This window comes from Ictidomys tridecemlineatus, chromosome 15 (genome assembly GCF_052094955.1).
Source record: "Ictidomys tridecemlineatus isolate mIctTri1 chromosome 15, mIctTri1.hap1, whole genome shotgun sequence".
In the NCBI taxonomy this organism is placed as follows: Eukaryota; Metazoa; Chordata; class Mammalia; order Rodentia; family Sciuridae; genus Ictidomys; species Ictidomys tridecemlineatus.
Window position 1 is genome coordinate 57,752,698 of NC_135491.1, and position 25,529 is coordinate 57,778,226.

The window sequence follows — 25,529 nt, forward strand, 5'->3', positions numbered from 1 at the left end:
TTTCTGCTCCCCGAGTGTCCTCAGGGTCTTTGCTTAAAGCACCAGCTGGCCCACAGGCCCTGGGCGCTGAAGGTACTGCAGGAGCCCACCTGCACCAGGGCCCCGAATGCAGCCCTGGGACTAGACGGGGCTTCCAGCCCTTGCCCTTCCCTATTCTGGCCTCTGCTCGGCAGCTGCCCCAGGGCACATCCAACAGGAGGGGCTTCAGCCAGCAGGGCATTCAGTGTCCACAGGAACGCACGTCTCACTCTGTTTGACAGAGCCTCGTGACACTCAGCAAAACCGAAGGGCCACACACAGGCCCACGAACTGGGTGTCTCGGTTCACGTTATGTGTGGGCCTCTGTGCTCCAGCTCCTCCACACTCCTTCCTGGGATGCCACCGTGACTCGGGACAGCAGGCACAGCACACCCCGGGGCGAGCACAGCAGTGAGGGGCACTGGCCCCCCAGAGTAGGTATTTTTTAAAATTGTCAAATGAACTGAAATTAAGTTGTGGGTACCTGATATCATGGACCACACAGAAAAACTTTTAGTGGTTTCTATTTCAATATGAACTCAGAAAGATGCCCACGTACTGTCCAGGATAAAGCCACCTGAACCTTCAGAGCGTGCTACTGCTGGAAGATGAGTCAGGGAAAATCCGTGAGGACAGGGATGCCCGGGCCACCTGTCAAGGGCAGGAAAGAGCAGAGGTTCTGGAGACAACCGCCACCACCCGCCTCCATCAAGAACTGCGCCACTGAGCTCCGAGAACTGTCGCTTGGTGACTTTATTTCATATAAAAGTTACACTGAGAGGAGAGTGGAGTCAAGTATACTTGAGCTGCACACCTGCCCGCTCACGGGGCCCAGCCACCGGTGATGATTCTGTCTGATGCTCAGGATATGCACGGTAAGAACTTCCTGCAGAAGCCCAGCGCCGTGTCCGGTCCAGACACAGATGTGCCAGTGAATGTGCAAAACATCCTTGCAGCTCACTGTCCAGGGTCACCCCTGCTGCACTGTCCCTCTGGCTGTGACAGTTCACGCCTCTGCAGTGACTCAGTCCCATGATCTGCCACGTGGCCAGAACCGGCTCAGTAGGCCCCTCTAGTTTGCCTCCGCAGCAGGAGACGTGCAGGGGAGGACAGGAGCAGTGGCAGGGGCGGAAACACCCCCTTCCCAGCAGAGGCCTCGGGCTCCCTCAGCTGCTCCCTGGAGGTGGGCGGCACCACGACCAGGTGAGTTAAGGCAAGTCCCCACGAGGGGCGCTGTTCTTTCTGGCATAGTTTTGAGCTCACACCAAGGGTCCAATGTCATCACCTGTGCTGCAGGTAGAGAAGCAAACATAAAAACCAGAGCCACTTGGAGGTGCCCTCCAGCTCGGGCCTCAGGGTCACCTGCACGGAGCCCGCACCTGCCCTGCAGCCCAAGGCAGCCCGTCCCGCCTTCCGCCTGCACAGGCCCTGGCTGAGGCCGCCGCCTCCCACGGAGGGCCAGGTCCACATCGCTATTTTGCCTGGAACACCAAAAAAAATCAGTGCCAAGCCCTCAAGCGCTGTGGATTTTTAAAGTAAACACGGGAGAGCGACAGAGGACCACACGGAGGACTGTTCTTTGGATGGAGGTTCGCTCGGCCTGCAGTACATTCATTGCCTCCTGGCAGGGGCGCCGCGCTCACCCCTCTTCCCTGAACTCACCTGACTGCTGCCCACAGCCCGACACAGCACGCCAGCGACACACATGCACACGCGCACACAGACACACAGACTTGCAGCAAGGGTCAGGGGGCCTCTCCCAGGGCAGCAGGGAGGGCTCCAGAAGCCGCCTTCGCTGTCCGCCGCGCTGCACCGCTGTGACAGTGCGATGCCTCCAGAGCTCGGAGGCCACGGTCTGCGGCAGCCTCCGGCAGGGCCAGCACGGCTCTGGCAGCACCGCCGGAGCACAGGGGTGCCCACGGCCCATGCAGCACCCAAGTCTCCCTAAGAGATGCCACTGCGGGGAGGAGATGGCGCCCACTCCAGCGTGGCTGCGTGCCCTTCAGGCGAGATCTGGGGAGGGCCCACCGCGTGGCCCCCAAGGCTCCTGGCTGCAGGCCACGCTTGCCCCACTGATGGCCGATGCCATCAGGAGGCTGATGCCCGTCCAGATCCAAGTCAGCAACAGAGTCTGAGGACAGTCCCAGCCCGACAAGAGGCCTCACACCGAGAACTCCGGGCCTCCTCTCCTGGGTCTAAATTGCAGTCGCCTGAATCGGAAGCCAACAAAGGGGTTCATCCAGAGCAGTGAGGGAGGACCCCCAAAGACGGACTTCATCCCCTCCCACCGCAGCCTCCGCTCCCAGGTGGGCTTCTCGCTTTTCAGCCTCTCGATCTCCTGGAAGCAGAAGACAAGCAAATGGCTGCAGCCTGGGAGGGCCAGCACAGACAGGCCAGGACAACAGCTGACACAGGGACATGTCCCCAGCCTCTCATGCCACCACACTCTGAGGTGCCCGAGGGGTGCAAGGCGGTGGGCACAGTGGGCTCCCCTTCCTGCCTCTGCCAACCTGGACCCTGATGCTAAGGAACACGGACCTCCAAGAACACAGCAGGCTGCAGCCGTCTGCTCAGACCTGTGTCCGTGTGGCCAGCCCGCCGGCCCACGGGGCTCCGCCCACTGCACCCCAGCACCCCCCCACACACTCCCCGAGCCCTGCTCTAGGACAGCAGCACCAGGGCACGGGAGTTCACTGAGCCCCGGGGGCTGCCAACCTGCCACTCCACCTGCCCAGCTCGGCCAGCCTCACACCACGCCGACTTGAACCCGCACTGTGTCCATGCAAGCAGTGGCGAGGGCAGCCCGCAGAGACACCCCCCCGGGCCCTGCCTACCGTCTCGTCGTTGCATATGGAGTGGATCTGGGTGCCGAACATGACGGCGGTGAAAGTGAAGAACAGAAGGCCCTCAAGGCACAGGAAGGTCACCAGGGCCACGGTCACTGGAGGTGAAAAGCCACTGCACTCTGGGGAGAGAGCGAGGCAGCTGAGGGGCAGGCTGGCACACCAGGAACCCCACCACGGGCTGGGCGCAGTCTGCCAGGCATGTGCGCGAGTGTCAATGGCAGGCCTCTGTGCCCCAAGAGCGGGCCAGCGCTGCCCTTCCAGCCACTTCACACCGCTGCTTCCTGCCAGCAGTCCCTACGCCCTGGGCCTGTGCTGGCCTCACAGGAACCACTTCTCACCCATGGCCCGGGGGCAAGCCTGTCCCACAGCCTGTCCAAGGCTGGACAGTCACCTGCTCTGACTGCTCCCTGGCTTCAGTCAGACCCAGCAGAGCACAGGAGTGCTGTGGTCAGGGCCAGCCAGCCAGCCACCAGGAGGAAAGCACGAGGTCTGGTGGGAACGGCACTAACGTCCCTCTAGTCTGAAACCCTGCAAAATGCAACTAAAATCATTTAGCAGGAACTACTGAGGAAGAAGAATCACATGGCTTTAGTCACTGCAAAATGGCAGTGTGAGCTCAACCGTTCTCTTCCTTTTTTGTACCAGGAGTTGAACCCAGGGGTGCTTAACCACTGAGCCACCTCCCCAGCCCTTTTTATATTTAGAGACAGGGCCTCGCTGAATGGCTCAGCACCTCTCTGAATTGCTGAGGCTGGCTTTGAACTCGGGATCCTCCTGCCTCCACCTCTCAAGTGCTGGGATGACAGGCGGGCGCCCCCCGACCCGGCATGTTCTCTTCTTTAAAAACTTCAGTTCCTGAAGTGACAGCAAGGACCCCTTCCAGACTGGGAAATGGACTGCCCGATGCCCCCACCCAGGCACCTGAGAGCAGCACTTACCAGTCCACTGCCCTCGCACACAGGAGATGAACTGCAGCCCGCAGAGAATCAGGGCATGGACCGAAGACAAGGCTATGTACATCTGGAAGGAGAAGCCTGGTTAGTGGCCTCCTGACAGCTGCTCCAGAAGCCTTTTATTTGTTTGAAAAAACAAGGCAGAAACAAGCGGCCATTGCTGACACCTGCCCACAGTCCAGCATCTCGGACCAAGTGAAATAATCATGGAAACGGTGGAGCAGGTGCAGCGCGTGTGTCTCCCAGCCCAGCGCCTCGGAGCCACAGCAGCAGGACCGCAGGGCCCAGGCCAGGCCCAGCAACTTAGGGAGGCCTGCCTCCAAATGAAAGCTAAAAAGGGCTGGGGAAATGGCCCAGTGGAAAAGCAGCCTGGATTCTATCCCTGGTACCGAAAAAAAAGAAACAAAGAACTGTAGAGGAGGAGCCCACTGGCAGCGTCAGACACCAGGAGGACACCAGCCAGCACCTCAGGTGACAAGAAAGCTCCCACCCCTGGGTGACTCCTGCCCGCGCTGGCTCCGGGAGCTCAGGATTCTGGAGTGAAGGTGGGCGGGAAACTGGCCAGGTGTCAGGATTCTATGTAACGAATTTTAAATTCAGAAACACTTTACTCACAGTGAAGAGTACAAAAAACCTCTGATTCTTTTCTCCCACGCAGTTGTTCACCCACGGGCAGTGATGGTCCATTTTCCGAATACATCTTTTGCAGATACTGAAAGAAAAATCTGACTTCAATTTTCCAGGCTCCGGGGAAACCAGAGAACAAAGCCAAATAAAGCCACAGGTGGGGAAGCGTCAGAGCCCAGGTAGCCCAGCGCGACAGGACACCCACAGCGCTCGCTCACGCACACCTGGAAGTCGCTAACTTGAATTCACTTCGACTGAGTGCCTTCTGTTCCCGAGGAACAGAGTGCCAATGTCACACTGAGCCCACCCCACCACTCCCAGGCTCTGCAGTCAAGCTGGACACGCTCTCCTAGCAGTGACCCTCCTGGTCCTGTGAGTGTACAGGTTTCAGTAAAAACCTGGAACTGAACTTCAACATTCAGGAAAGGAAAAACTCTTGGTACCTTGAAATGATTCTACCAGAGTCTAAATCGTCCATTGTAACCTGTATGTCTTGTTCTTCCAACTGTATTTACTTCTCCAAACTATTCCACACCTCCAACCTCAACTAATTTGCTACCGATTATGTATTTCGAAATGGCTCCCACTGTTATCAAGCTGAGCATCTGTGGCAACAGCTCTTAACTCCTGGTGACTCTACTTTCTGTTCATGGATACAGTTCCTCTGCCTGATTTTTTTTTTTTTTTTTGGTACTGGGGATTGAACTTGGGGGCACTTTGCTACATCTGAGCTATATCTCCAGTCCTTTTTGAGACCAAGTGTCACTATATTGCTAAGATCCTCCTGTCTCAACCTCCTGGGAATTATAGACATGTCACCAAGCCCAGGTCTACGCCTGATTTCTACTATATCTGTTAATCCGGTAACTTCCAAAATGTTTCCACTTCATCTTTTTAAACAGATTTGAGATATAATCTATTACCACAACAGTCTGCCTAAATTTAACAGTGATTTTTTCACTTCAGCTGCAGAACTGTGAAAAGCACAGCATGCCCGCTACAGTCACTATCCACTGCTCCGCGCCCAAGCCAGGGCTCCTCTGCTCCCTTTGTACCGGGGCATCTTTGGGTGCTCTCTGGCCAAGTGCAAGACTGAACATTCCACAGCTTTCACAACAGCCATGAAGGAGCAGACACACCTCCTATCGGCTCTCTCTAGCTGGAGGCCATCGAACGGCCCCAGCTCATTTTCATTCTGTTCATCTTGGCAAATCCTGACCCACTACAGAAAAGACACTGGCTTTACAAGACCCTTGATTTCAGCTTGAAAGTAGAAGATAAAAGACTTATGAGGGTGTTCAAGGAAAGGGGAAACAGTCCAGGCTGCCACGCTTCAACCCCTGGAATTCACACCCCCTTCCTCCAGGAGGAAACACCATCTGAAAGGCAGGGCTCGGCAGGGCGAGGTCCAGCAGAAGGCCAGAGCCGGTGGGCGGTCGAGTGCCTACGCCTGACCGCACTGTGCTTTCGGTCCTTGTCTTAATAACTGGTGTTTGCAAGCATGTCCAAAAGAACCTGGCATCTAACTGCAGCCCCCCAAAAGTGAGGGTAACTGTGGGCACGTGAGAACTCTTCTTCTTATCTGGACGGAGGACCCTGGAATGGGGGTGCAGTGGGGGTCTACGCCGCCTCCTAGACTCCACGTGGGCTTGGAGGATGCTCAGTATTCACACCTGCCCAAGGCCCGTGCCCTGGAAGCCATTCCTCACAAGCCTCTCTGGCTGGAGGGACCCAAAGCCTGTACTGTCCCCAGCTCTGCAAGGCGTGGGCTGACGGGCTGGGCGGCACCTGCAGTGGTGGGCGCGCTCTGGCTTGATGCAGCAGCACTTGGGGCACTTGTAGATCACCTCGCCGGGCTTCAGCTGCAGGCTCTCCAGGTACTCTTTTGTGGCGTTCCCCTTGGGCACTGCCCCCTGCAGCACAGAAAGGTGTTTTAGTGGGGAAGAAAGGAAGGTTAAAAAAAAAAAATCAATTTAGGAATTCATCTTAGATTTTATCATCAAAAATTCATAATGCTGTGTCCATCACTTAGAGCATATTAAATATGAAAAGTGACCCTGACTCAGGCAAGTCCAGACTTATTTTACATAAAAATAACAAAAAAGAAATCCCTTATTATCCTTCACGTATTGACCTTGGCAGTCTCTAGCCTAAAGCAGGGCACACCAGACGTGAGGTCTGCTCCAACGCAGAGGCCGCTGGCAGTCCCCAGCCTGCGGGCTCCACTTCCCTGACCCAGCTAGAGGGGAGGGCTGCTCTCGTAAGCGCTGGGGAATGATGACAAAACCACAGCAACAGGCACTTCCCTTCCTGCTGTCACAGTCATGTCACGCATCGCTCTCGGCCAACCTCCTCCGCAACATCCACACATAAGCCAAAGTCCCCAGTCCAAGTGCTACCAGAGCTGGACCAAGGTGAGCGAGGGCAAAGCCATATGAGAGGCAACCAGGAAGGCCAAGGGTCGCCTATGAAACAGAATGTGGACGGAAGGACTGGGAGGAGAGGGCTGGACAGCTGAGCAGGCTGCTCTCTGGGCAGTGGAGATAGGTAATTAGAATTTGTTTCTGGGAGACTATTCTGGAAGTTGTGTCCAGGTGAAATAAAATAGGCAAAGCTGCCTGGAGTTCTGAACGCCTCCAGGTGGGAGAAGGTCTTGACAAGGTCAGCTCAGAGCCTGGGTCTGGCCGGAAGCACAGCACATCTCTGGACAGAGACACTGCTGTGGCAGCAGCCTAGGCCACATGGACAATGCCAGCAAGAAGACACCCCAGGGCAAGGGCATGGGAGGTGAGGCCCTGCCAACAGCTGGAGAGTTGAAAGCCCAGAGACTGGGCTGTGGCCAGAGCCAGGGACCTGCACCCCTGTGGGTGAGTGCCGCCCACCTGTGACTCGGAAGCCCTGGCAGTGGGGCCCGTGTCTCCCAACAGGCCCACTGTCTTCCCTAGAAGCTCGGAAAGCGGCAGGTTTCGACTTTCTTGTCTTTAAAAATTCAAATGAACCTAAGTAAACTACGTTCCTTACGTCCCACAGTCGGAGTCTGTGACCAAGATTCCTCCAACAATAAGCACCTCGTCACCCGCTCTGACCTCACCACATCCCTAACACCGCAGCCTCCCACAGCGTGTCAGGAGTCTCCCCAGGAAGAGGAGATGGACTGGATCTGAAGCCTCAGCCCCTGAACTGTGCAGACGCCACCTAAGAACAGGGCTCTAGAGGTTCTGGACGAAGCCATGGCCAAAGCCACCTCCTGCTCTGGACCACTCGACCTGTGGGCAGAGGAAGGCAGCTTCTTGGGGGCAGCGAGCACACCCCCTCGACCCGCAGAACTTGAGGCTGTGGCTGGCCTTCAGGCACCTTGCGTTCTCAGTGTTCCTACTTTTGTCTTGCTATGGATGGACGGGCCCCAGGGCCTTCTGCCTTGGCCTCCGAGGAGCGGGGACCGCAGGCGTGCACCCCACACAGGCTCAGAGTTCCCTCTGCTGCGCAGAACCCTGGGTGATGGTGAGGCTGCTGCAGGGCACGGCACGGGCCCGCAGGTGGCTCCACCTGCCCAGAGGCCCTGTGGTCTGTTCCCTGCACCTTGCAAGGCGAGGCCTGGCAGCAGGTGGGCTGTGAGCCAGTCACTGAGGCCTTACCAGGACGCGCTGGTCGGCAGGCACAGGAGCGCCCTGGGAGACCACTCTTCACGCCTTGTGTAAGTGGAGGGTTTTTCTAAAATGCTTCCAGAACGTGTCCCACCCAGCTTCCTCCTCCCCACCCGCTGGCCCAGATGGTGTCCCCCACGGCTGCTTTCTGACTCGAGCTGCCTCTTTTCCAGCAGCCATTTGCCTCCCACCTGCCAGGTGAGGGAAACCAGACCAGTCTTGGCGACAGTGTACCCACTCACGTCACACGCCAGGAAGGGACGCTGTGCCATCAGGCTCGCCTGCCTTTCTCCTCCTCTTCCATCTGAGCCCAGCTCCCTGTCACACACCCTGGACACCCAGGACCTAGTCAAGGGGCAGCTGAGAACAGGGCTGGGCCTCATGGTCCACCTGTGGACTCAGGAAAGGCGCGTCCCGGGCCAGGTCAGTAACTGCAGATCCACAGGACCATGCTGCTTCGATTGGAAAAGACCCCAAGGAAAGCCACTGTGGGGACCACGGAGAGGAACTGAAGAGCAGGGAAGAGAGCTGGAAGCCAGCCACACGTGGCCCGTCTGGGGGCATCAAAGGGGAGGTAGAGCAGCAGCAGGACCAGCACAGCAGAGCTCCCGCAGACAGCCAAGGTGGCGCTGTGGCCGTCCTGTGCTTACAGATGAGGTCCACCCTGAACGACGGGGGAGCACGCCAGGCGGTCAGCACTGGCCCCAAGTCTGGAGCCTCCTATGAGAAGCTGGCAGGAAGCAGGAGCTATGGAGACACAGGGCAGGGCAAGTCCCTCCTGGCCTCTCACCTCAGTGCAAACTCACTGTCCCTTCTCAGGGCGCCCTGGGGTTCCTGAAGGTCCTGGAAGACACTGGTAGCATCTAGAGGCTGGCTGCTGCGCAGACTGAGGGCGCTGCACAGGGACGGGCCCCATGTGACCCCAACATCAACGCTGATAAGTCTGTGTCACCAGCAGTGGGGCTCAGCTCTTCACGAGATGTCTGACTGCCAACGCAACGCACCAGCCCTTCCTCCGCATGCGCCTCTCCAACGTCTCAGTGACTACTCTGCATGACAGGAGTCCAGCTACTCCCAGCAAGCATCGCCAAGTGCTGCTGGTGAGGACAGCTGCTCCCCCCCCCGGGGCGGCATGAAGGTTCTTGTTCTGCCCACAGCGGATGCTGCACAGCAAGAGCACAACCTGGTAGACAGCAGGAAGCAGCCCCACCCACCCCGGGCAGGGGCAGGGACACGTGACCTACTGAGCCAGCCAGAAACACGGATTTGCAACTTAAGGATTATAACTTGATCTGGTCTGAGCGGCTACCCTTCTTCCCCAGGCCAAGTTAAGTGGGGAGCTGGACACTAAGGAAGGCAGGCATGAGCCCAGGGACAGAGGAGGCCAGGGCATCTGCCAGCCATCACAGCCCACCAGCGGCCAGGTGCCATCCGCCATGGCTCCTCAGTCTGACTTTATTGAGTCCCAATGGCTTCTATACAAAGCCACCAGAGCCCTAATATGTGACACAGCCGAAGAAATGACATCCAAAAGGACAGAGATAGCAAAAGCAACCAGCACCTGAGATGTGCTTGAGCCTCGACCACAGGGACCCCTCATCACAACAGATGGACGCGGAAGCGTGGGCGGGGACGCAGGGAACTGCACACCCCAGTGGAAACGGGAGACAGCGCAGCCCCCCTGGAGAACAGTCTGGTGTTTCCGCAAACAGCTCCCACATGAGCCAGCAATTCCAGTCCAAGTATGTGCCCAAAGACAGGGACACATGTCCACCCAAAAACCTATGATTGGAAATCACAGCAGCGCTGCTCACGATGCCCTGAACTGGCAACAGCCCAAATGCCCACTGAGGACGGCGGCTGTGAACACTGGTCCATCCACACAGGGGAAAAGGCCCTGGGAGCTGACGCACTCTGCAGAGCGCGCCGGGAAACACACTGCCCGGGAGAGAAGCCAGACGCAGTGGTCACCGACTGTGCGGTTCCATCTGTGTGAAATGCTCTGAGCAGGCAAATCTGTGGGCTGGAAGCCGGGCAGTGGCTGCCAGGGACTGGGAGCACCGATGGGGAAGGTGTGGAGCCTCCTCCTGGGTGACGGAGGTGTTCTGAGATGGCCCGAGGCGGTGCTGCACAACTCTGAAGGCACAAACAGCCACTGAGCTTCCCACGGCTGAGCTGGGTGGGAGGTGACCCGTCTCCATGCCTCTTCCCACCGGTCCCATCCGGGTGATGCTGCCCTTGCCACTCTCTGCAGGGAGACAGACGCCCCTCCTGCCCTGCCCTCCGGCTTCCCTGAGAGCACTGAGGCCTCTTCCTGTGGGGACGCGGCAAGCAGGACTGGGCCACTGAGTGGCCACTGAGGGTCAAAGGCAGAGGCACCCAGGACAAGGGCACTGCCAGCAGAAACAAGTGCAGAGACTGCCCCGAGTCCTCCTCCCCGTCCCCAGCAGGCGCGAGCAGGAGCCTTCCAGAGGCCCGGGCCTGCACCACAGAGGCCCAGAGGCTTTCCCACCCCGGGGCAGTCATCCACGTCACTGGCCTTTCCCACACTGCGATACTCTAGCAGAGATGGCCACGGCGGCCCTGTCCCAGTAGCCCTGGATCAGAAAAGGGTGCAGTCCCAGGGGGGCCTTTGCTCCCTAAGAGGAAATGACGAGAGCCCTCGGCGGTCAGAGGTGCAACCCTGCAGAAGGGCCCCACCCCGGGCAGACACCACAGCAAGTCACCTCCAGCCAGGACACCGTCCTATTCCCAGGGACAGCTGCCCTAGGCCACTAGTCCCCAAGCAGGAGAGAAGGTGAACAGTACACAGAAAGCCCCACGTGACGGACTCGGACCCGCACACGTTGGTACGAGCCACGCTCTCAGGCTGGCCAGGAGCAGGCCTCCTCAAAAAGCAGCCCCGACCTCACCTACCAAGAGCTGAGGGCACAGAGCGCCCGGAGGACGCTGGCAGCCGGACGGGAGCCCAGTAACGAGGAGAACAAAGCAAAAGTCCTGGGCCAGCGGCGTGCCCCCTGCTTTAACGCAGCGCAGAGAACATTCTTCAAGTGGGAATCGGCAGTGGCTGCCTTCCGCCACCCTCCTGCGTGGTCCCCAGACCACAGCACTGCCAAGCTCTGGGAAACCTGGGACCCCAAGTCGAAGGCGGGGGGTGTACCTGAGCTGGAGGGTCTGTGAGGGCAGCTGGGCCCGGGGCAGCGGCCTCAACTCCACGGGCCGTCGCTCCCTGAGGGCAATGGCCACACCTGCAGCACAGCGACCAGGCTCCTCCTCCCTGCTCCAGTGGCAGGTGGGACCTCGGCCTTTTACCAGCCAAATGACCCGATGGACCAAAGAGAAAGTGGCAGAGCCACAAAGAACCACGTGACACCCATGAGGGTCAGCAGGGGTGACCCCTGGAGCCAGGTGTCTCAGCCTCAGGCCGTCCTCGGGGGAGGACACTCCAACTGGGAGGGACTTTACAAACTACCTGCCAGAGGTCAGGGACCATGGAGCAACACGAACCCCGTCTCAAAGTCCTCCAGCAGCCAGGAGCCCCCTTTCGCCAACGGGCGTGTGCACTGCCCTCAGGCAGCTCTGCTTTCAGGAAGACACGGAAGTGTCCCTAAAGCCTGCACCCAGAATTCACGACAGCCCGAGGCTGCACAGGCGGCAGTGGGTACTCACAGGGTCAGTGAGCATGGTTCTCAGGTGCGAGGACAAGGCGAGAACCGCCAAGCAGTTGAAGATGACCCCGTTCACCACAGAGTACCAAAAGTCTTTGGAAGGCAGCAGCATGACAAACGTCACCACGAAGTCGGCATAGACGACCAGGAGCCACGTCATGACGGCACAGACCATGCCACAGCCGTCGCGGATGAACCACACCCTGTCGGCCACGTCCGCCTCAGAGGAAGAGGAGGACGAGGAGTCGTAGTTGTCATTTTCAGCCAGCAGAGGATGGTGCTCGATGTCCCGTAGCCTGTGTCCTGATGGCTGCATGATTCCCCACGCGCCCTGCAGGGAGACAGAGAGCTGGTGAGGCTGTGAGGACACGCCTGAGCCCCGGTGCTCCAGCCCGCACAGGCTCGGAGCCACCTCAAACATGATGCCAGGCGGCCCTTGGCCACTTCACCAGGCCAGCCGCGCACACGCCACAGAAAAGAACTTAAGCAGTCAAGGGCTGGACTCCAGACCTGCTGCCTGGATGACCGTCCACTGTGCACGAATGACAGCAAGTCCCGGGTGCAGACCAGACCTCAGGAGACCTGGCCCCACGCCAGGGCACGAAGAGGACAAGAGGGTGAAAAGGGCGGCCACAAGCAGGTCCACAGCCCACAGAGCAGAAGACCTGCCGCTCCCACCCTCTGCCACCTTGGGGTGCAGACAAGAGAGGCCTGGCCAGCACCAGCAGCAAGGGGGACGGACAAGGTGTCCCCCGGGCTCAGTCCTTCCCCAGGCCGTCTCCCCTTCTCCCTCCTATTTTCAACCTGCTCTTCATTTTACACCTGCTTCTGGAATGTCCTTCATCTCTCGGAGAAGTCCTTCGAGAGGTCTCTGGACACAGGACGAGGCCTGCAACCATCTGCCAGCACCAGCAGGGCCTGGCCGCACAGCTGCGGCTCCAGGCGCTGACCACCTCAGCCCCCGTCCTGCTTGCCCTCGACCCCTTAGAGGCTTGTCTCCCCTCCCTGTCCCATGTGACTGGGTGCTGGCTTGCCACAAAGGCATTTGTGACCCTCTCTTTGCCTGCACCTAACGGTCTCCTGAGAGCTCCACACAGCTTCTGAGTGAATCGTGGCCAAGTCCAGGCGCACCAAGGCCTCGAGCTGAAAAACCCCTCTGACCACGGCCATTTGCCGAGTCCCTCAAGGAGGACATCCTGTGAGAACGGGGCTTGCTGGCCGGCAGCAAGCCCACAAGCTACACTCCCGTCAGAGAGCAGGACCCTGTGAGACTTTTAAAGGAGTGCAGGCTGACACCGGCTTCCCCGCAGAGACCCTGGGGCAACCTCCACAGCGCAGGAGGCGGCCTGTGGCCACTGCCCTTCCTGGGGACCTGGACGGCAGGCGCATCTGTGGAAGACATGCACCCACAGACACTGCAGGCTGGCAGTGGCAGGACACTCCTAGAGAGGCACATCTGGGTGGTACTGGTGACGCTGGACTCTCTTGTTTTTTGGTACAGGAATTGAACCCAGAGGCACTCTACCACTGAGCCACATATCCAGTCCCTTATTATTTTTTTTTTTTTTGAGACAGGGCCTCCCTAAATTGCTTAGGTTGGCCTTCAACTTACAATCCTCCTTCCTCAGCCTCCCAAGCCACTGGGACTACATCCATGTGCCACCAACCTGGCTGATATTTGACTCTTAAGTGCCAAGTCTATAAAATTCACTGGACATTGATAAGAAGATTGAGGTCCAAAAAGCACTTTATTTTCAAGATAGCAACTGATGAACGCAGCAAGGGCTCCGCCCTGGGGGAGAAGGCACCTCGGCAGGTGCTGAGTCACTGGGAGCAGCTGCAGGAGCACACAGCGGGGAGGAGGGGAACGGTGGCTCCTCCACCCAGAGCCTGATACAAAGTCTGAGGACAACAGAGCCCACAGCACAGCACCCTGAGATGCACAGCCAGGGGTGCCCGCCCCCCCACTACATGCCAAAGCCACCACTCACTGCTGTCCTGTGGTGCTGCAAGGGAACCCTGGGCTGTGGGCTGGCTGGCAGATGCTCCTCCGCAGAGCGTCAGCCACTCCTGCAGGTCACTCTGGGAGAGCCCGAAGCAGCACGCAGAGCTGGCCCGACAGGCTCGCTGCATCACAGGTTCTACCGAGGGGCTTCTGTCTACACCCCTGAGCTCTGCCTGAGGCCACAGTAAACACAGACAGTTCCCAGAACAAGGGAAGCTAAGCCCCGAGTGTGTTACTAAGGGGACAAGCACCTAAAACTTGCCATTTCATCTGCACCTGAGTTTCCCCATCTGTAACCCTGGCCACACCCTAACCCAACAAGACCCCTCCTCCTGCTGCCTGCAACCCGGGCTGCTCCTGCTCCTGCGCACACTCACACCTGCCGGCTGCTGGGGGACAGGTCGCCAGCTTACCTCACAGGTTATTTCTGAACGTCACTTGGACATTTTGGGTCTTTCTTCAGGATCTTAAGGTGCATGCTGTCCTATGTGATAGGTTCTGAAAGACAATAAAATCAGATCAGAAGTTATTTATTTTATGACAGAAAAGTGTGTGACATTTCTTCAGACATGGTCAATCTCCGAGCCTCTACCAGCCACCTAACATTTTACCCACCAAGCTGTCATGCAAACGACCCTTCCCCATGAAATCAGTGCTCTTCTAAGTTTTGTTGTTGTTTTAAGAGAGAGAGGAAAGAGAGAGAATTTTTTAATATTTATTTTTCAGTTTTCAGTGAACATAACATCTTTATTTTATTTTATGTGGTGCTGAGGATTGAACCCAGTGCCCCCCGCATGCCAGGCGAGTGCATTACCACTTGAGCCACATCCCCAGCCCAACTCTTCTGGTTTTTTTGCCAATAAACTGAATGACCATCCTGGAAATGGTTCATTGTGTGTGTTGTTTTGCTTTTTTTAAGACTGGGTCCATGATGCCCCGGATCATCCTGAACCTCGGACTCGACGTCCTCCTCTCTCAGCCACGTGCCACCACGCCAGAATGCACTTTACTTCAAATCTATTTTTCTCTCCTGCTTTTTTAGCCCCGGTGCTACATACAAATCTGTAAGCCAAGATCCCCAGGGATAATCCAGCCCCAACCTGGCTGACCTTTATTTCAACCACAGCAAACTCTTTTGCTAGCCACGCGACAGGGTTCCAGGGAAGATGGGAGACAGGAGCTGAGGAGGTGCTGGTCGCAGGACAGGCGCCCAGGGGAGGAAGCAGGCCAGGCAAAGCAAGCTGCTGGAACTGGGCCCAGGGCACCTGCTTGTGGAGCTACCCAGGGCTCATCCCCATGGGGCTCCTGGAACCCCAGCAGTTGGAGGGTACAGGGACCCTCTTAGGAACACAGAGCTGGCCCAAGAGCAAGGTGCAACGAGACGCAGGGGACCCCAGAGAACGCCAGGTCCGTGGAGGTCCCAGGAGGAGGAGGCCAGGGCCCCCTAGCCACAGAGGTTGCCAAGGCCTCACACAGCTCCGCCCTGAGAATGAAGAAAGCCTACACACGAGTCTTCATGCCAGGGTCGGAGGGAGCAGCCACAGGCCCCCACTGCAGCAGCAGGGCCACCAAGGTCCCCGGGCAGCAATTCTGACAGCGAAGGTGACACAAATTAAAGAGGAAAAAGCAAGCTGCCACTGAAAAACCTGCAGAGAAGCAAAGGACTGGTCACCCTTGCCAGCCAGGGAGGCAGACAGAAAGCTCCAGGCGAGGAAAACAAGGAGCTCACGCTCAGGGCTTTAAAGGGAAAGCTCTACTTGGCGAAGGACGGAGGATCCAGAGGTGAGCTGAAAGCAGGAAGCAAAGGGGTGTCCTCAAATCTGGGGCAACCGGGCGGGTAAAGGAACGGGCCGGACACTGACAGCAGGCGCAGTAAGAGTGCAGGAGCAGAGCCGCGGGCTCCCGTGCTGGGCCAGGCACCCCTGTCCTTTCTACACAGGTGTGCATCCCCGAGGCCGCTGCCCCAGCTGGCGAACATCTGGACCATAGCACAGTGTACTGGGTGGACCCTCACTGTACACGCATTGCTCCAAACACTGGACCTAGGCCACCTTGTTCAGGAAGATTGCTGCGTGCCACCACCTGGTGTAAAATAAAACCAGTAACTACCAAAAAGAGGACGCAACAAGAAGAAATGGAGAAAGGAATCCCAAGCAGGCACAGGGCACGAAGAAGGCTTCCAATGGCACAGCTAGGGTCACCTTCTCAAACCAGAGCAGAAACTGAAACAAACAGAGGGACACTGAGAACTTCCTGGTTACAGAAAACACATGATGATAAAGTTCAAAACTGAGAAGCAGGACTGGGAGCAAGGGAATGCCCAGAAAGGACCCAAGGGGACAGAACAGACCCCACAAGGCAGGCAGGAGGGCAGCTGTCCTGAGACAGCAGCATCTGCCACAAGAACACCACACAGTGACACGGGCCCCAGCTTCGTGTAATAGAGAACCACCAGGAAACCACTTCCACACAGCAGGTCCAGCCAAGGCACCGCAGAAAGGAAAAGGAAAAACAGCCCTTCTAGAGGTGGGACAGGGCCCGAGGGCCAGCAGCCTGTCCACTCCTTGTACCATGATCCCTCCAAGGAAGTGCTGCTCTGCCTGAGTGAGCCCCAAGTCGCTGCCTGTGGTGGAACAAGGTGCTCTGAGCGGTGAAGTGAAGGGGAGGGCAGGGGTTGCAATCCTAGCAACTCGGGAGGCTGAGGTAAGAGAATCGCAAGTTCAAGGCCAGCCTCCACAACTTAGCAAGGTCCTATCTCAAAATAAAATAAAATTAAAAAGCCTGGGGATGTAACTCAGTGGTAAAGCATCCCTGCATTAAATCCCTAGTACCCAAATAAAATACTTACAGTGACTTTATTCAAGCATCTAGGTCACAGCCAACAACTTTAAATGCTAAATGATAGCTTGCAGTTTTCCAATGAGCTTATCTTTGCAACATTTTAAAATCATAAGCTGGTTTGAAACTGCTGAAATGCCAAAGCAAGCATCAGGTATAGCAGAAATCTTCCAATGAGTCCAAATCCCCGATTATGTTTATAAACTGGAAAAAGTAACCAACATCCACCATTGGGAAAGTGGCCTGATGCTTTCTCAAAGTGAAACCACCACCACCACCCTACAACTCAGTGAGTCCACATCTCAGCATTTGCTCAAGAAAAGTAAGTACAAATCAGAATAAAACTTGTAAAAGCTGCTGGTAGCCATCTATCCCAAAAGCTAACCAGAAAAATCGAAAAAGCCACCAAGAGGAGATAACCAAGCACACCATGACACCTCATATAAAGGAATGGTTCTGCACAAGAAAGAAGGGGGTGGCCAATGCCAGCAACAGCAGGGACAATCTCACAACTACGAAGCGCGACTCCACCTGTATGACACAGACATCAGGCCAACAGAGTGACCTGAAGGAACTCTGAGGGCTGGGGCTGGAGCTCAGTGGTGGAACGCTTGCCTAGCATGTGTGAGGCACTGGGTTCGAGCCTCAGCACCACATATGAATAAATAAAGGACAACTAAAAAAATATTTAAAAAAAGAAAAAGAAATCCTAATAGGAGTTTCAGCACCAGGGAAAAGGAGCAAGGAGAGCCCCAAGGTGGCTTCTGAGTCGACGGACATGACCGTATCAAGACACTATGCATGGAGAGGGAAGTGGGTCACACAGGCACCAGCACTTGTCAGGCAAATTCACTAAGCTGCTTGAAAAAACAACGAACTGTACGGGTGACACATCCCGTCGCGTGTCAGCCATGCCTCAGTAAGGATGGCCGAACTCAGGTCTGCAAGGCCCACAGCGAAGGCGCAGAGGCCGCATCCGGTTGCGCTGCTTTCTTCCCATGCAGACGGTGCTCCCCAGTCAGGGCCCAGCGCAGATGGACGGCCACCTGCAGCTGCAAGCAAGTTTCTTAAGCTCTTCCTCTTACTTTTTCCATGGCCACAAGTAAAGTGTATTTCACCAAAACATACTGAAGTCAGCCCACAAAGGCGAGGACTGCTCTGATGATGGGCTGCAAAGGAACACGTCAAGGTGTGACGCTTCAGCCCTGCTGTCTAGGCAGGTGCAGTGGCACACACCTATGATCCCAGCACCTCAGGAGGCTGAGGCAGGAGGATCCCAAGTTCAAAGCCAGCCTCAGCAACTTAGCAAGGCTATCTCAAAATAAAAAGTAAAACGGGCTAGGGATGTGATCTAATGGTTAAGCATCCCTGGGTTCAATCCCTAGTACAAAAAAAAAAAAAGCTATTTAAGCGTCTCATTGCTTTGCTGTTCACAATCACTGATGACCTCCAGAAACAGAAAGAAGTGAATCTCTGCTGCAGGCTAGCAAGCGCGCAAACGCCCTGCCAGGAGAGACGCGCAACTGCACTCCCGCTTTGGCCCAGGAGCTCTAGAACCGGCAAGGTGGGAACGAGCCTTGCAAATAACACTCCCAAGTCAGGAGCACAGTGTGAAAGAGAGACAACAGTTAATTCTGTGTAAAGGACAGAGAACTGTCAATCAAGAGGACAGCATGGGCAGCCTGCAGACCAGCAAGGCATGGACCAGGGAGAAAAGGGAGAGTTCAGAGGCAGGAAGGAGGGGGAGAGGGTCACAGCATGGAGAAGGGAGATGTGACCAAGAGGACAGGACTGGCCCTCTAACAAGTCCTCTGAATGCCATGCTCAGGAGCCTGGAGTTTGAGGCTTCATTCCGTGGGCATGGGAGGCACCTGAACTCAGGTAAGAGAACACGTTCTAAAACTATCACTGTCAACAAAGCAAGCAGAGCCTGGCAAGAGGACGGTGATCGCAGGAGGGGGAGCAGGAAGATGGCAGCGGGGCCTGAAAGACAGTCACCCAGGCTCAGGGAGAATGTGAAGATCAGAGCACACCGGATCTGACAGGCCTGCAGAGCGGCCTGTGGACGATGCTGACCTAGAATGAGAGGCCCCAGCAGAGGTGTCAGGCACAGTGAGAGCAGGTGAGCCAGCCACAGACCCAGGACTGCAGAGGTGTGACGGTGGGAGTGCAGGGACAGGACATTCAAGGGAGGAGGCCAGGCAGGTGTGGGAGGAGGGGGGGGCAGAGCAGTCCTTCACCCCAGGTGGAGCACGGCTGAGTGGATCGTCGGGACCTTTTCCTAGCACTTCAGCAGAGGGCAAGAGCTGGGAGGTCCGTTTTACAGAAGAGCTCCCGTGGACCCCTGGGATGGCGAGTCCATGAGGAGTCAGCCTCCAGTCCGGGTCCCTGTGCTCCATCCAAGATCACCACGCTGCACGCTGCCGTGACAGTTTATCCTGCCCAAGAGCCTAGGCAGCCCCTAAGTGGATACGACGGCGACACAAAAGGTGAGACACAGTTAAGCCAAGGAACTAGGAGCACAGAAGTGAAGCCGCCGCCACACGGCTCCAGTTTCTTTTTTTCTGACTTCCTATTTTGAACTTTTCTTGCAACCACGTAAGCAATACAGGCAGGTTTCTGTTTTTAAGGAGTGAGGGTCCCCGTCTGCAGACGCAGGGGACGAAGCCACGGAGAACAAAAGGGAAGAAGATGAAAGAGAGAAACTGTTCCAAGAATGGAAAGGCAGAGCCTCAGCCCTGAGACTTCCCAAGCACACAGGCGGCCACCCCGGCTTCAAACAGCACTTACGCCAAGCCCTGCTCCAGGACGGGCACTCGGAAAAGTGGAAGCAACTGAGACGCCCTCCAAAAGGTGGTGGGGACCTGGTTCTGTCCATACGCCTCAGCAACAGGAAGATGCACACTGCCCACACAGGGCACACCGGAAAGAAGAGCCAAGGCTGCAGACTGGGGGGTCCTGACTTCATGGCGCCCCACAGGAGGCAAAAGCACAGGTGGCGAACAGACCCGTGGTTGCCAGGGTTGAAGAGTGGGTAAGGAGCAGGGGATTCTTTTACAGCAGTGTCACTACTCTGCATGGTACTGGCGGCCAACACATGCCACTATGAACTGCAACACAGCCTGCAAATTTCACAAAAATCCTCCAGGAGGCCAGGTTTGTCTCAGAGCGGGCCTGATCATCAGGAGAACAACAAAATCTTTTTTGTTGTTGTTCCAGAGATTGAGACTAGGGGTGAGTAACCATATGCCCAGGCTGTTTTTACCTTTTTTTTTTTTTTTAAGCAGAGAGAGAATTTTTAATACTTATTTTTTAGTTCTCGGTGGACACAACATCATTGTTGGTATGTGGTGCTGAGGATCGAACACGGGCCGCACACATGGCAAGCGAGTGCGCTACAGCTTGAGCCACATCCCCAGCCCCGTGTTTTTACCTTTGATTTTGAGACAGGTCTCACTAAGTTGCTAAGGCTGGCTTCCAAGGAGCAATACTTTGGTCCCAGCTTCTCCTGCAGCTGGGATTATAGGCGTGGCCACCACACCTGGCAGAACAACAAAATGTCACCCATGGCCTCGGGAAGGGGAGATGAAGGGAGAAGGTCAAGCACTACGCCTGGGCAGGCCGCCAGCCTGGAGGAGTGCCTGTGCCAGGGTGGGGCACTACAGAGGTGCAAAGAAACACAGCCCTGGGACCCTCCAGAGCACAGGCTGCAGCTGTGTTCAGCCGTGAAGTGTCGCGCTATCCTTCCAATCCTCCAGTAACGCCTGCCTTGTGAAACCACTGCTCTCTCCTCCAATTCTAAAAGGCAAACTAACCAGACTTCAAGAAAACACAGAGAACATTAACCCGACTAAAGCCAAGTGTCAACAATACACTGACATGTGATTCTTACTGCAAATGGTAACCTTACGTGACCTTTCTAGAAATCTCTTACGTTAAAATACTTAGTCACTCTAAAACACTACTTGTACGCTGCAGATCACAAATTCAGCAAATTACAGAACCCAACAAGGAACCAGGGAGTGGGAGGGGAAGCCAGGCGGGTGGTGCTGCCCGGTTACTCTCACCAGCCACACCTCAGTCCCTCCCTGATTGTTCCACAGACTCTAATGGGGGCACACCCAGCCTGGGCCCTGGGTCCTTATCTACAGGTTCTCCAGAAATGACCTCAGTCCCACACAGCTAGAAAAAGAAAACTGGTCATGTGCCACAGGATCTAATGACAGCTACTCAGCAACCCCACCCAGGGGGGTCAGAGCAAGCCTCAGAGCACCCTACCCACCAGCGCTTGGCACTCACTGCCTCTGCTCATTCGCAGACCTGGGTCAGATCTGCCACTCCCAAGCCTGGGGCCCAGCCTCGCTGCCTTTGCAGAGCCCCCCCCCCCCAGCCCAGAGCCCTGCCTCGTCCCTCACCCTCCTCCAGCTACAGCCCTACTCTGGCATCAGCTCAATGGGATGCTCCAACAGCTCCCAGCACTCCAAGATCCTTGCTGAGTGAGTGGGAAGGGTGTGGAAATGAGGCGCACACACCAGGAAGCAGGAGGGACCTGAGGAACCGCCAGGGGAGAGGGTGCGCGGGGCCCTGGAGGAATGGAGAGAGAGAGAAAGGCCAGGGGGGATGCGGGAGGGGCTGGAGGGAGGTCAGCTCAGCCCAGGAGCTCCTCAGGCGCCTCGGCCACAGCCCTCCATAGTGAATAAGCCCGCAGATACTCTAGATCCAGAAAGAAAAAGAATCCTGAACTCCCAAATCCAGAGTACGATGGGATTCTGGCGAGCTAAAGACATACTTGGCTCTCAGTGTCAAGTCACCGGAGGGACAGGCATTCATCGCACACCTACCATGTCCAGGAGCTTTACATACAACACAGGCCACCTGAGGGACAGGCGCTACCAGCTCAGGATGAGGAAGGAGACGGTCATGGAGATGGGTCAGTGGCTGGCTCAAGCCTGCAGCCAGCGCACGTGGACTCCGCCACACTCACTGCGAAGCACTGTCCTTAGAAGGGCACTCCCTCCCACCAATATGGAACAGGGAACCGCGGAACTCTGAGAAGTCAAAGCTTTCTGTGAGGCTGCAGAAGTTGTCTGGAGAGCGCCTGCACTCACTGACCGAGCGTCCTCCTCACCGTCCCCAGGGAGCCCGCCAGCCTGGCACAGAGACGGCCTTTGAGCTAGCAGCATTCCTGGTGCAGCAGCTCTTCAGCTCCACGCCAAGCTCCTCCCACTTCACTCCTGGTGCCAGAGGACACTTCTTGCTTATGGCTCTGGTCCTTTCCTTATCACCCTCTGCACATTTAAGCAGCCCCCAGCCTTGGCTTGCACACCTGCCAAACTCGTAACCTCAGGTCACTAGGTTCCAACAACCCAGGACAAGGCTGTGGAGGAGTCACAGTTAAAAACTGCAGCACAGGTCCCCAAATCAACCAGGTCCCAAACCTTCCGCACTGCTCCACTCTATCTGGACCTCCAGACCTGTTCAGGGTCACTCCCCCGTCCCCACATGATGCTCATTTGGGTTCCCTTTACCAAAATGTCACACTTCTGTGCTTTTGCTCCTGCAGGCTGTCCCATCAGAAGCCACATTCATTCTGTCTTTCCAGACAATTTTCAAGTGCCTACTACCTACAAGACATCGTAGGATTATGTGTTTTCAAAACCATCAGGTGCTGACCAATATAAGGCACTGCCTTGGCCCCATGAGGAGTCTAAATTTCATTAGAGAAGTAATAGGATTCTAATGACCATTTTTCAAGAATAGATTTGGCAGCCTGCAGGGCCAAGATACAAGACAAGAACAGGTTTGTGGATGGCAGTAAGAAGCCAATGCAGAAATGACCAGAGGCAAGTGGTGGAAAATGAGAACCCTCAGTCCCCACAGGAGGCAGCCCCAAGCACAGGTCACCACTAGCCTGAGGAGGGACTCTCTTCCTAGCTGCAAGGGGAAGAGTCTGATGAACGTCAGAAATATTCTAAGTTTCTTTCCTTTTTTAAAGGTTGGCTAGGCTAGTCTCAAGCAATCCTCCTGCCTCAACCTCCCAAGGGTTGGGTGCACACTACTATACCTGGCTTTTTGGAGAATGAGTTCAGAGAACTCTCTCGGGGTCTGTCTTCTCCTCAATCTAGAAGTCATCAATCAATGGCAAAGCAAAGTAGGACGGGTCCAGGAAAGAAGGGATGCTGTGTATTAAGAATTTAACCTTACCAAGAGAGACTAGCCTTTTTCCTGGGCTAACAGTGAGACTCAGGTTGGACTCCGGCCATACCAACACAGCACCAGTTTACTGGAAACAAGATCAACCAAGGGGGGGAGGGGGGATAGTAGGGGATAGGAAAGGTAGCAGAATACAACAATTACTAATTGGGCATTATGTAAAATTGTGGATGTGTAACCAACGTGATTCTGCAATCTGCATTTGGGGTAAAATTGGGAGTTCATAATCCACTTCAATCTAGTGTATGAAATATGATATGTCAAGAGCTTTGTAATGTTGTGAACAACCAATAAAAAAAATTAAAAATTAAAAAAAAAAAAAAAAAAGATCAACCAAGAGGGCAGTCAATCATGCCTCCCAACTGGAGGAGGCTCTGGTGCAACTCCATGCACTGTCACTCATCAATGCCAAGAGTGTTCTGCCTCACAGGGAGGGGACAACAGGAGCATTAGCATTTGGTACTTCCCAGAGCTCCATCCTATGTGCTCTTCCTGGGTTGGTTTTAATCAGTAGCCTTTTTCTGTAACAAACCATGACCACAAGGACTGATACTTTCAGTGAGCTTTGTGAAGCCTTCCAGTGAAGTACTGACCCTGAGGTTAGTTTTAGGTCCCCTCACTTCAACTTGCAGTTGGTGCCAGAGGATAGTCTGCTATGAAGTGGGACTGTTCCCTCGGAACTCTGTAGCTATATAATGCTCACGATTGACCTCAGCCTGTCTCAGATGCTGCAAATGAGGTGGTACAAGACAAGGTATGGACACCCACCCTGGCCTGGAGATCAGCTTCAGAAATAAGCATTTCCAGTGAGAAGAGGTGGCTTGATTTTGTACTTTGTGGTCTACTCCAGTGTTCGGATCTCTTTTCCACAAAACAGACATGTAATACTTCTATAATTAAAGGACTATTTTTAACAAACACATCCCCAAAGACTGCTTTAGGAAAACTATCTTATGTAGTCATTCTGCATGGACTGCCGATTGGGGAGTTCAGAGTCACCAAGAAAACTGCTTTCAATTTCAAATTATTTCTAGTCCTATTCCTGAGCATGCTATGTATGTCACAAGAATCAATGCCAGCAAATAACAGATTCAAAAAAAATGTAAAATCATGTCCATATTGCCCAAGTCAAGATCACGTAAAGTTCATTTAGTACTTTATCTCTTACTTGGAGCCACTCACTAATACTTTTCCTTCCCCCCCCTTTTTGAGGCATTGGAGATTGAAACCCAGCGGCGCTCAATCACTGAGCTAAACCCCCAGCCCATTTTATTTTGGCACAGGGTCTTGCTAAATTGCTTGGGGTGGCCTTGAACTTGCCTGCTGATAGCTGGGATTACAGAGTGCACCTCCAGGCCTGGTCACCTTTCCGTTCTAGAAGAGGATGTGATTTCACAATACACGGATTAGCAGGGCTGTAAAGTCCCCAGTGACTAATCTGCCCAACTCTGAGGCACTGGAACAGGAGTCCTTTGCAGGCAGCCCGGTCTCCCGCTCTCAGCCTGGGAACCCCCCAGGCGAACTCCGGGGTGCACACGGCCCTTAGGTCTCCAGACCCCACCCCTCCTGCGACCAAGGGCGCCCAAGACGTCATGCCTGGGGAGCACTTCTCTTCATTCCATTTTCTCAAGTCCCCAAGTTCTGACTTGCTAGAGGCCACGGCACCGAGGCCACCTTCCGAAAGGGGACCTCGGGTCAGGAAAAGCTGCAGGACGTGCAAACCGACCTACCATCCAAGGCAGCGTAAGAGGACGAGGACGCGGGCCGCGGAGCGCACGCCCGGGCCGGGCCCAGCTCCCACGCGCCGCTGGCCGCCGGCGGCCGCGCACCCTGTCGCCGCGATCCAACTGCCACGGGAAACCGCTGGTTCGTGAGCCGATAAAACGCGCCCGTCCCGCGGCCGAGGGACGTGGCTCCGGGGCAGTGCCGGCTCCGAGACCCACTGGCTGCCCCGCGGCGCTGCCACCGGCGCGGGCGGCAGGACGGGCCGGGGGAGCGGGCGGAGAGCCCCGGAACGCCGCCGCCGCGAGGCAGGGCGAGGGCGGGCGAGGGCGGCGCGGCCCGCCAGCGCCCCGGGCGCCGCCGCGGCCAGGTTCTGCGGTCCCGGAGCCCTGCGCGGCCCGCAGACTCACCCGAGGCCGGGCGCTGCGGCTGCTCCCGGCCGGCGGCGGCTGCGGCGGCCGGGGCGGGGGCGCATGGTGCGGTCGGAGAGGGCGGCCGCCCAGCAGTCTGGGGAGCGCGAGCCCGGCGGGCGAGCGCGGCGCGGTGCGGAAGTGAACCGCGGGGTCAGCGCGCCGCACGCGCACTTCCGGCCGCGCCGCTCGGGCGTCGGGGCGGCTCGCGGGGCGCCGGAGCCCGGGGCCCTCTGCGGCCAGGGCCTGGGATCGGCGACTGCTCGAGGAAGACGGCCCTGTGTCCCAGGACCCTTCGCTGGAGCGCGGGGTCCCCCGATCCGAGCCCCGGAGAGGAAAGACGGGCTACGGGTGCCGCAGGGTCCAAGCCGCGCCGTCCGGCGGCAGGTGCGGCGCGGGGCCGAGGACCGCGAGCGGAAGCGACCCCGCCCTGCCGGAGCCCCTCTGCGGCGGGCTTCCGGGTGCGGACGAGCGCAGCCCGCGGGTTCCCGGTGCGTGTGCTGCTGGCCCTGCGGACGGCAGCGGGTGTCCGGCAGTGCTCGTGCCCGCGGCACGTCGTGGGCTGGAAGAAGGCGACGGCGGCCG

At 56.5% G+C, this 25,529-nt stretch overlaps 1 protein-coding gene across 6 annotated transcripts; it reads right to left on the reverse strand.

The window, feature by feature from the left end:
- Nucleotides 1–753: 753 nt before the first annotated feature.
- Nucleotides 754–25,074, reverse strand: Zdhhc7 (zDHHC palmitoyltransferase 7). 6 transcript variants are annotated; one of them, XR_005731553.2, is made up of 9 exons: nt 24,543–24,771; nt 14,175–14,259; nt 11,758–12,087; nt 6,233–6,357; nt 4,433–4,529; nt 3,803–3,884; nt 2,853–2,983; nt 1,398–2,356; nt 754–1,308 (listed from the first exon to the last, which is right to left on the reverse strand). XR_005731553.2 is itself a non-coding variant. In XM_078032767.1 (8 exons), exons 3-8 carry the CDS (start codon nt 12,070–12,072, stop codon nt 2,180–2,182), a joined length of 927 nt encoding a protein of 308 aa, XP_077888893.1. In that variant the 5' UTR covers nt 12,073–12,087; nt 14,175–14,259; nt 24,945–25,074; the 3' UTR covers nt 754–2,179. The 6 variants fall into 6 exon arrangements, 5 of the variants coding, with proteins under 5 accessions (XP_077888893.1, XP_005335508.1, XP_077888894.1 ...); XM_078032767.1 differs by lacking the exon at nt 24,543–24,771 and adding an exon at nt 24,945–25,074 and having other exon boundaries at nt 754–2,356; XM_005335451.5 differs by having other exon boundaries at nt 754–2,356.
- Between the last annotated feature and the right edge of the window lie 455 nt (nt 25,075–25,529).

Coding starts and splice junctions, on each gene's coding strand:
- Zdhhc7 (XM_078032767.1), bottom strand. CDS start 12,072: ATGCAGCCATCAGGACACAGGCTACGGGACATCGAGCACCATCCTCTG. Junction 4,530..6,232: donor GAGCGCGCCCACCACTGCAG/GTGCCGCCCAGC, acceptor TTTTTCTTTCAG/TATCTGCAAAAGATGTATTC. Junction 3,885..4,432: donor GGTTTTTTGTACTCTTCACT/GTGAGTAAAGTG, acceptor TTCTCCTTCCAG/ATGTACATAGCCTTGTCTTC.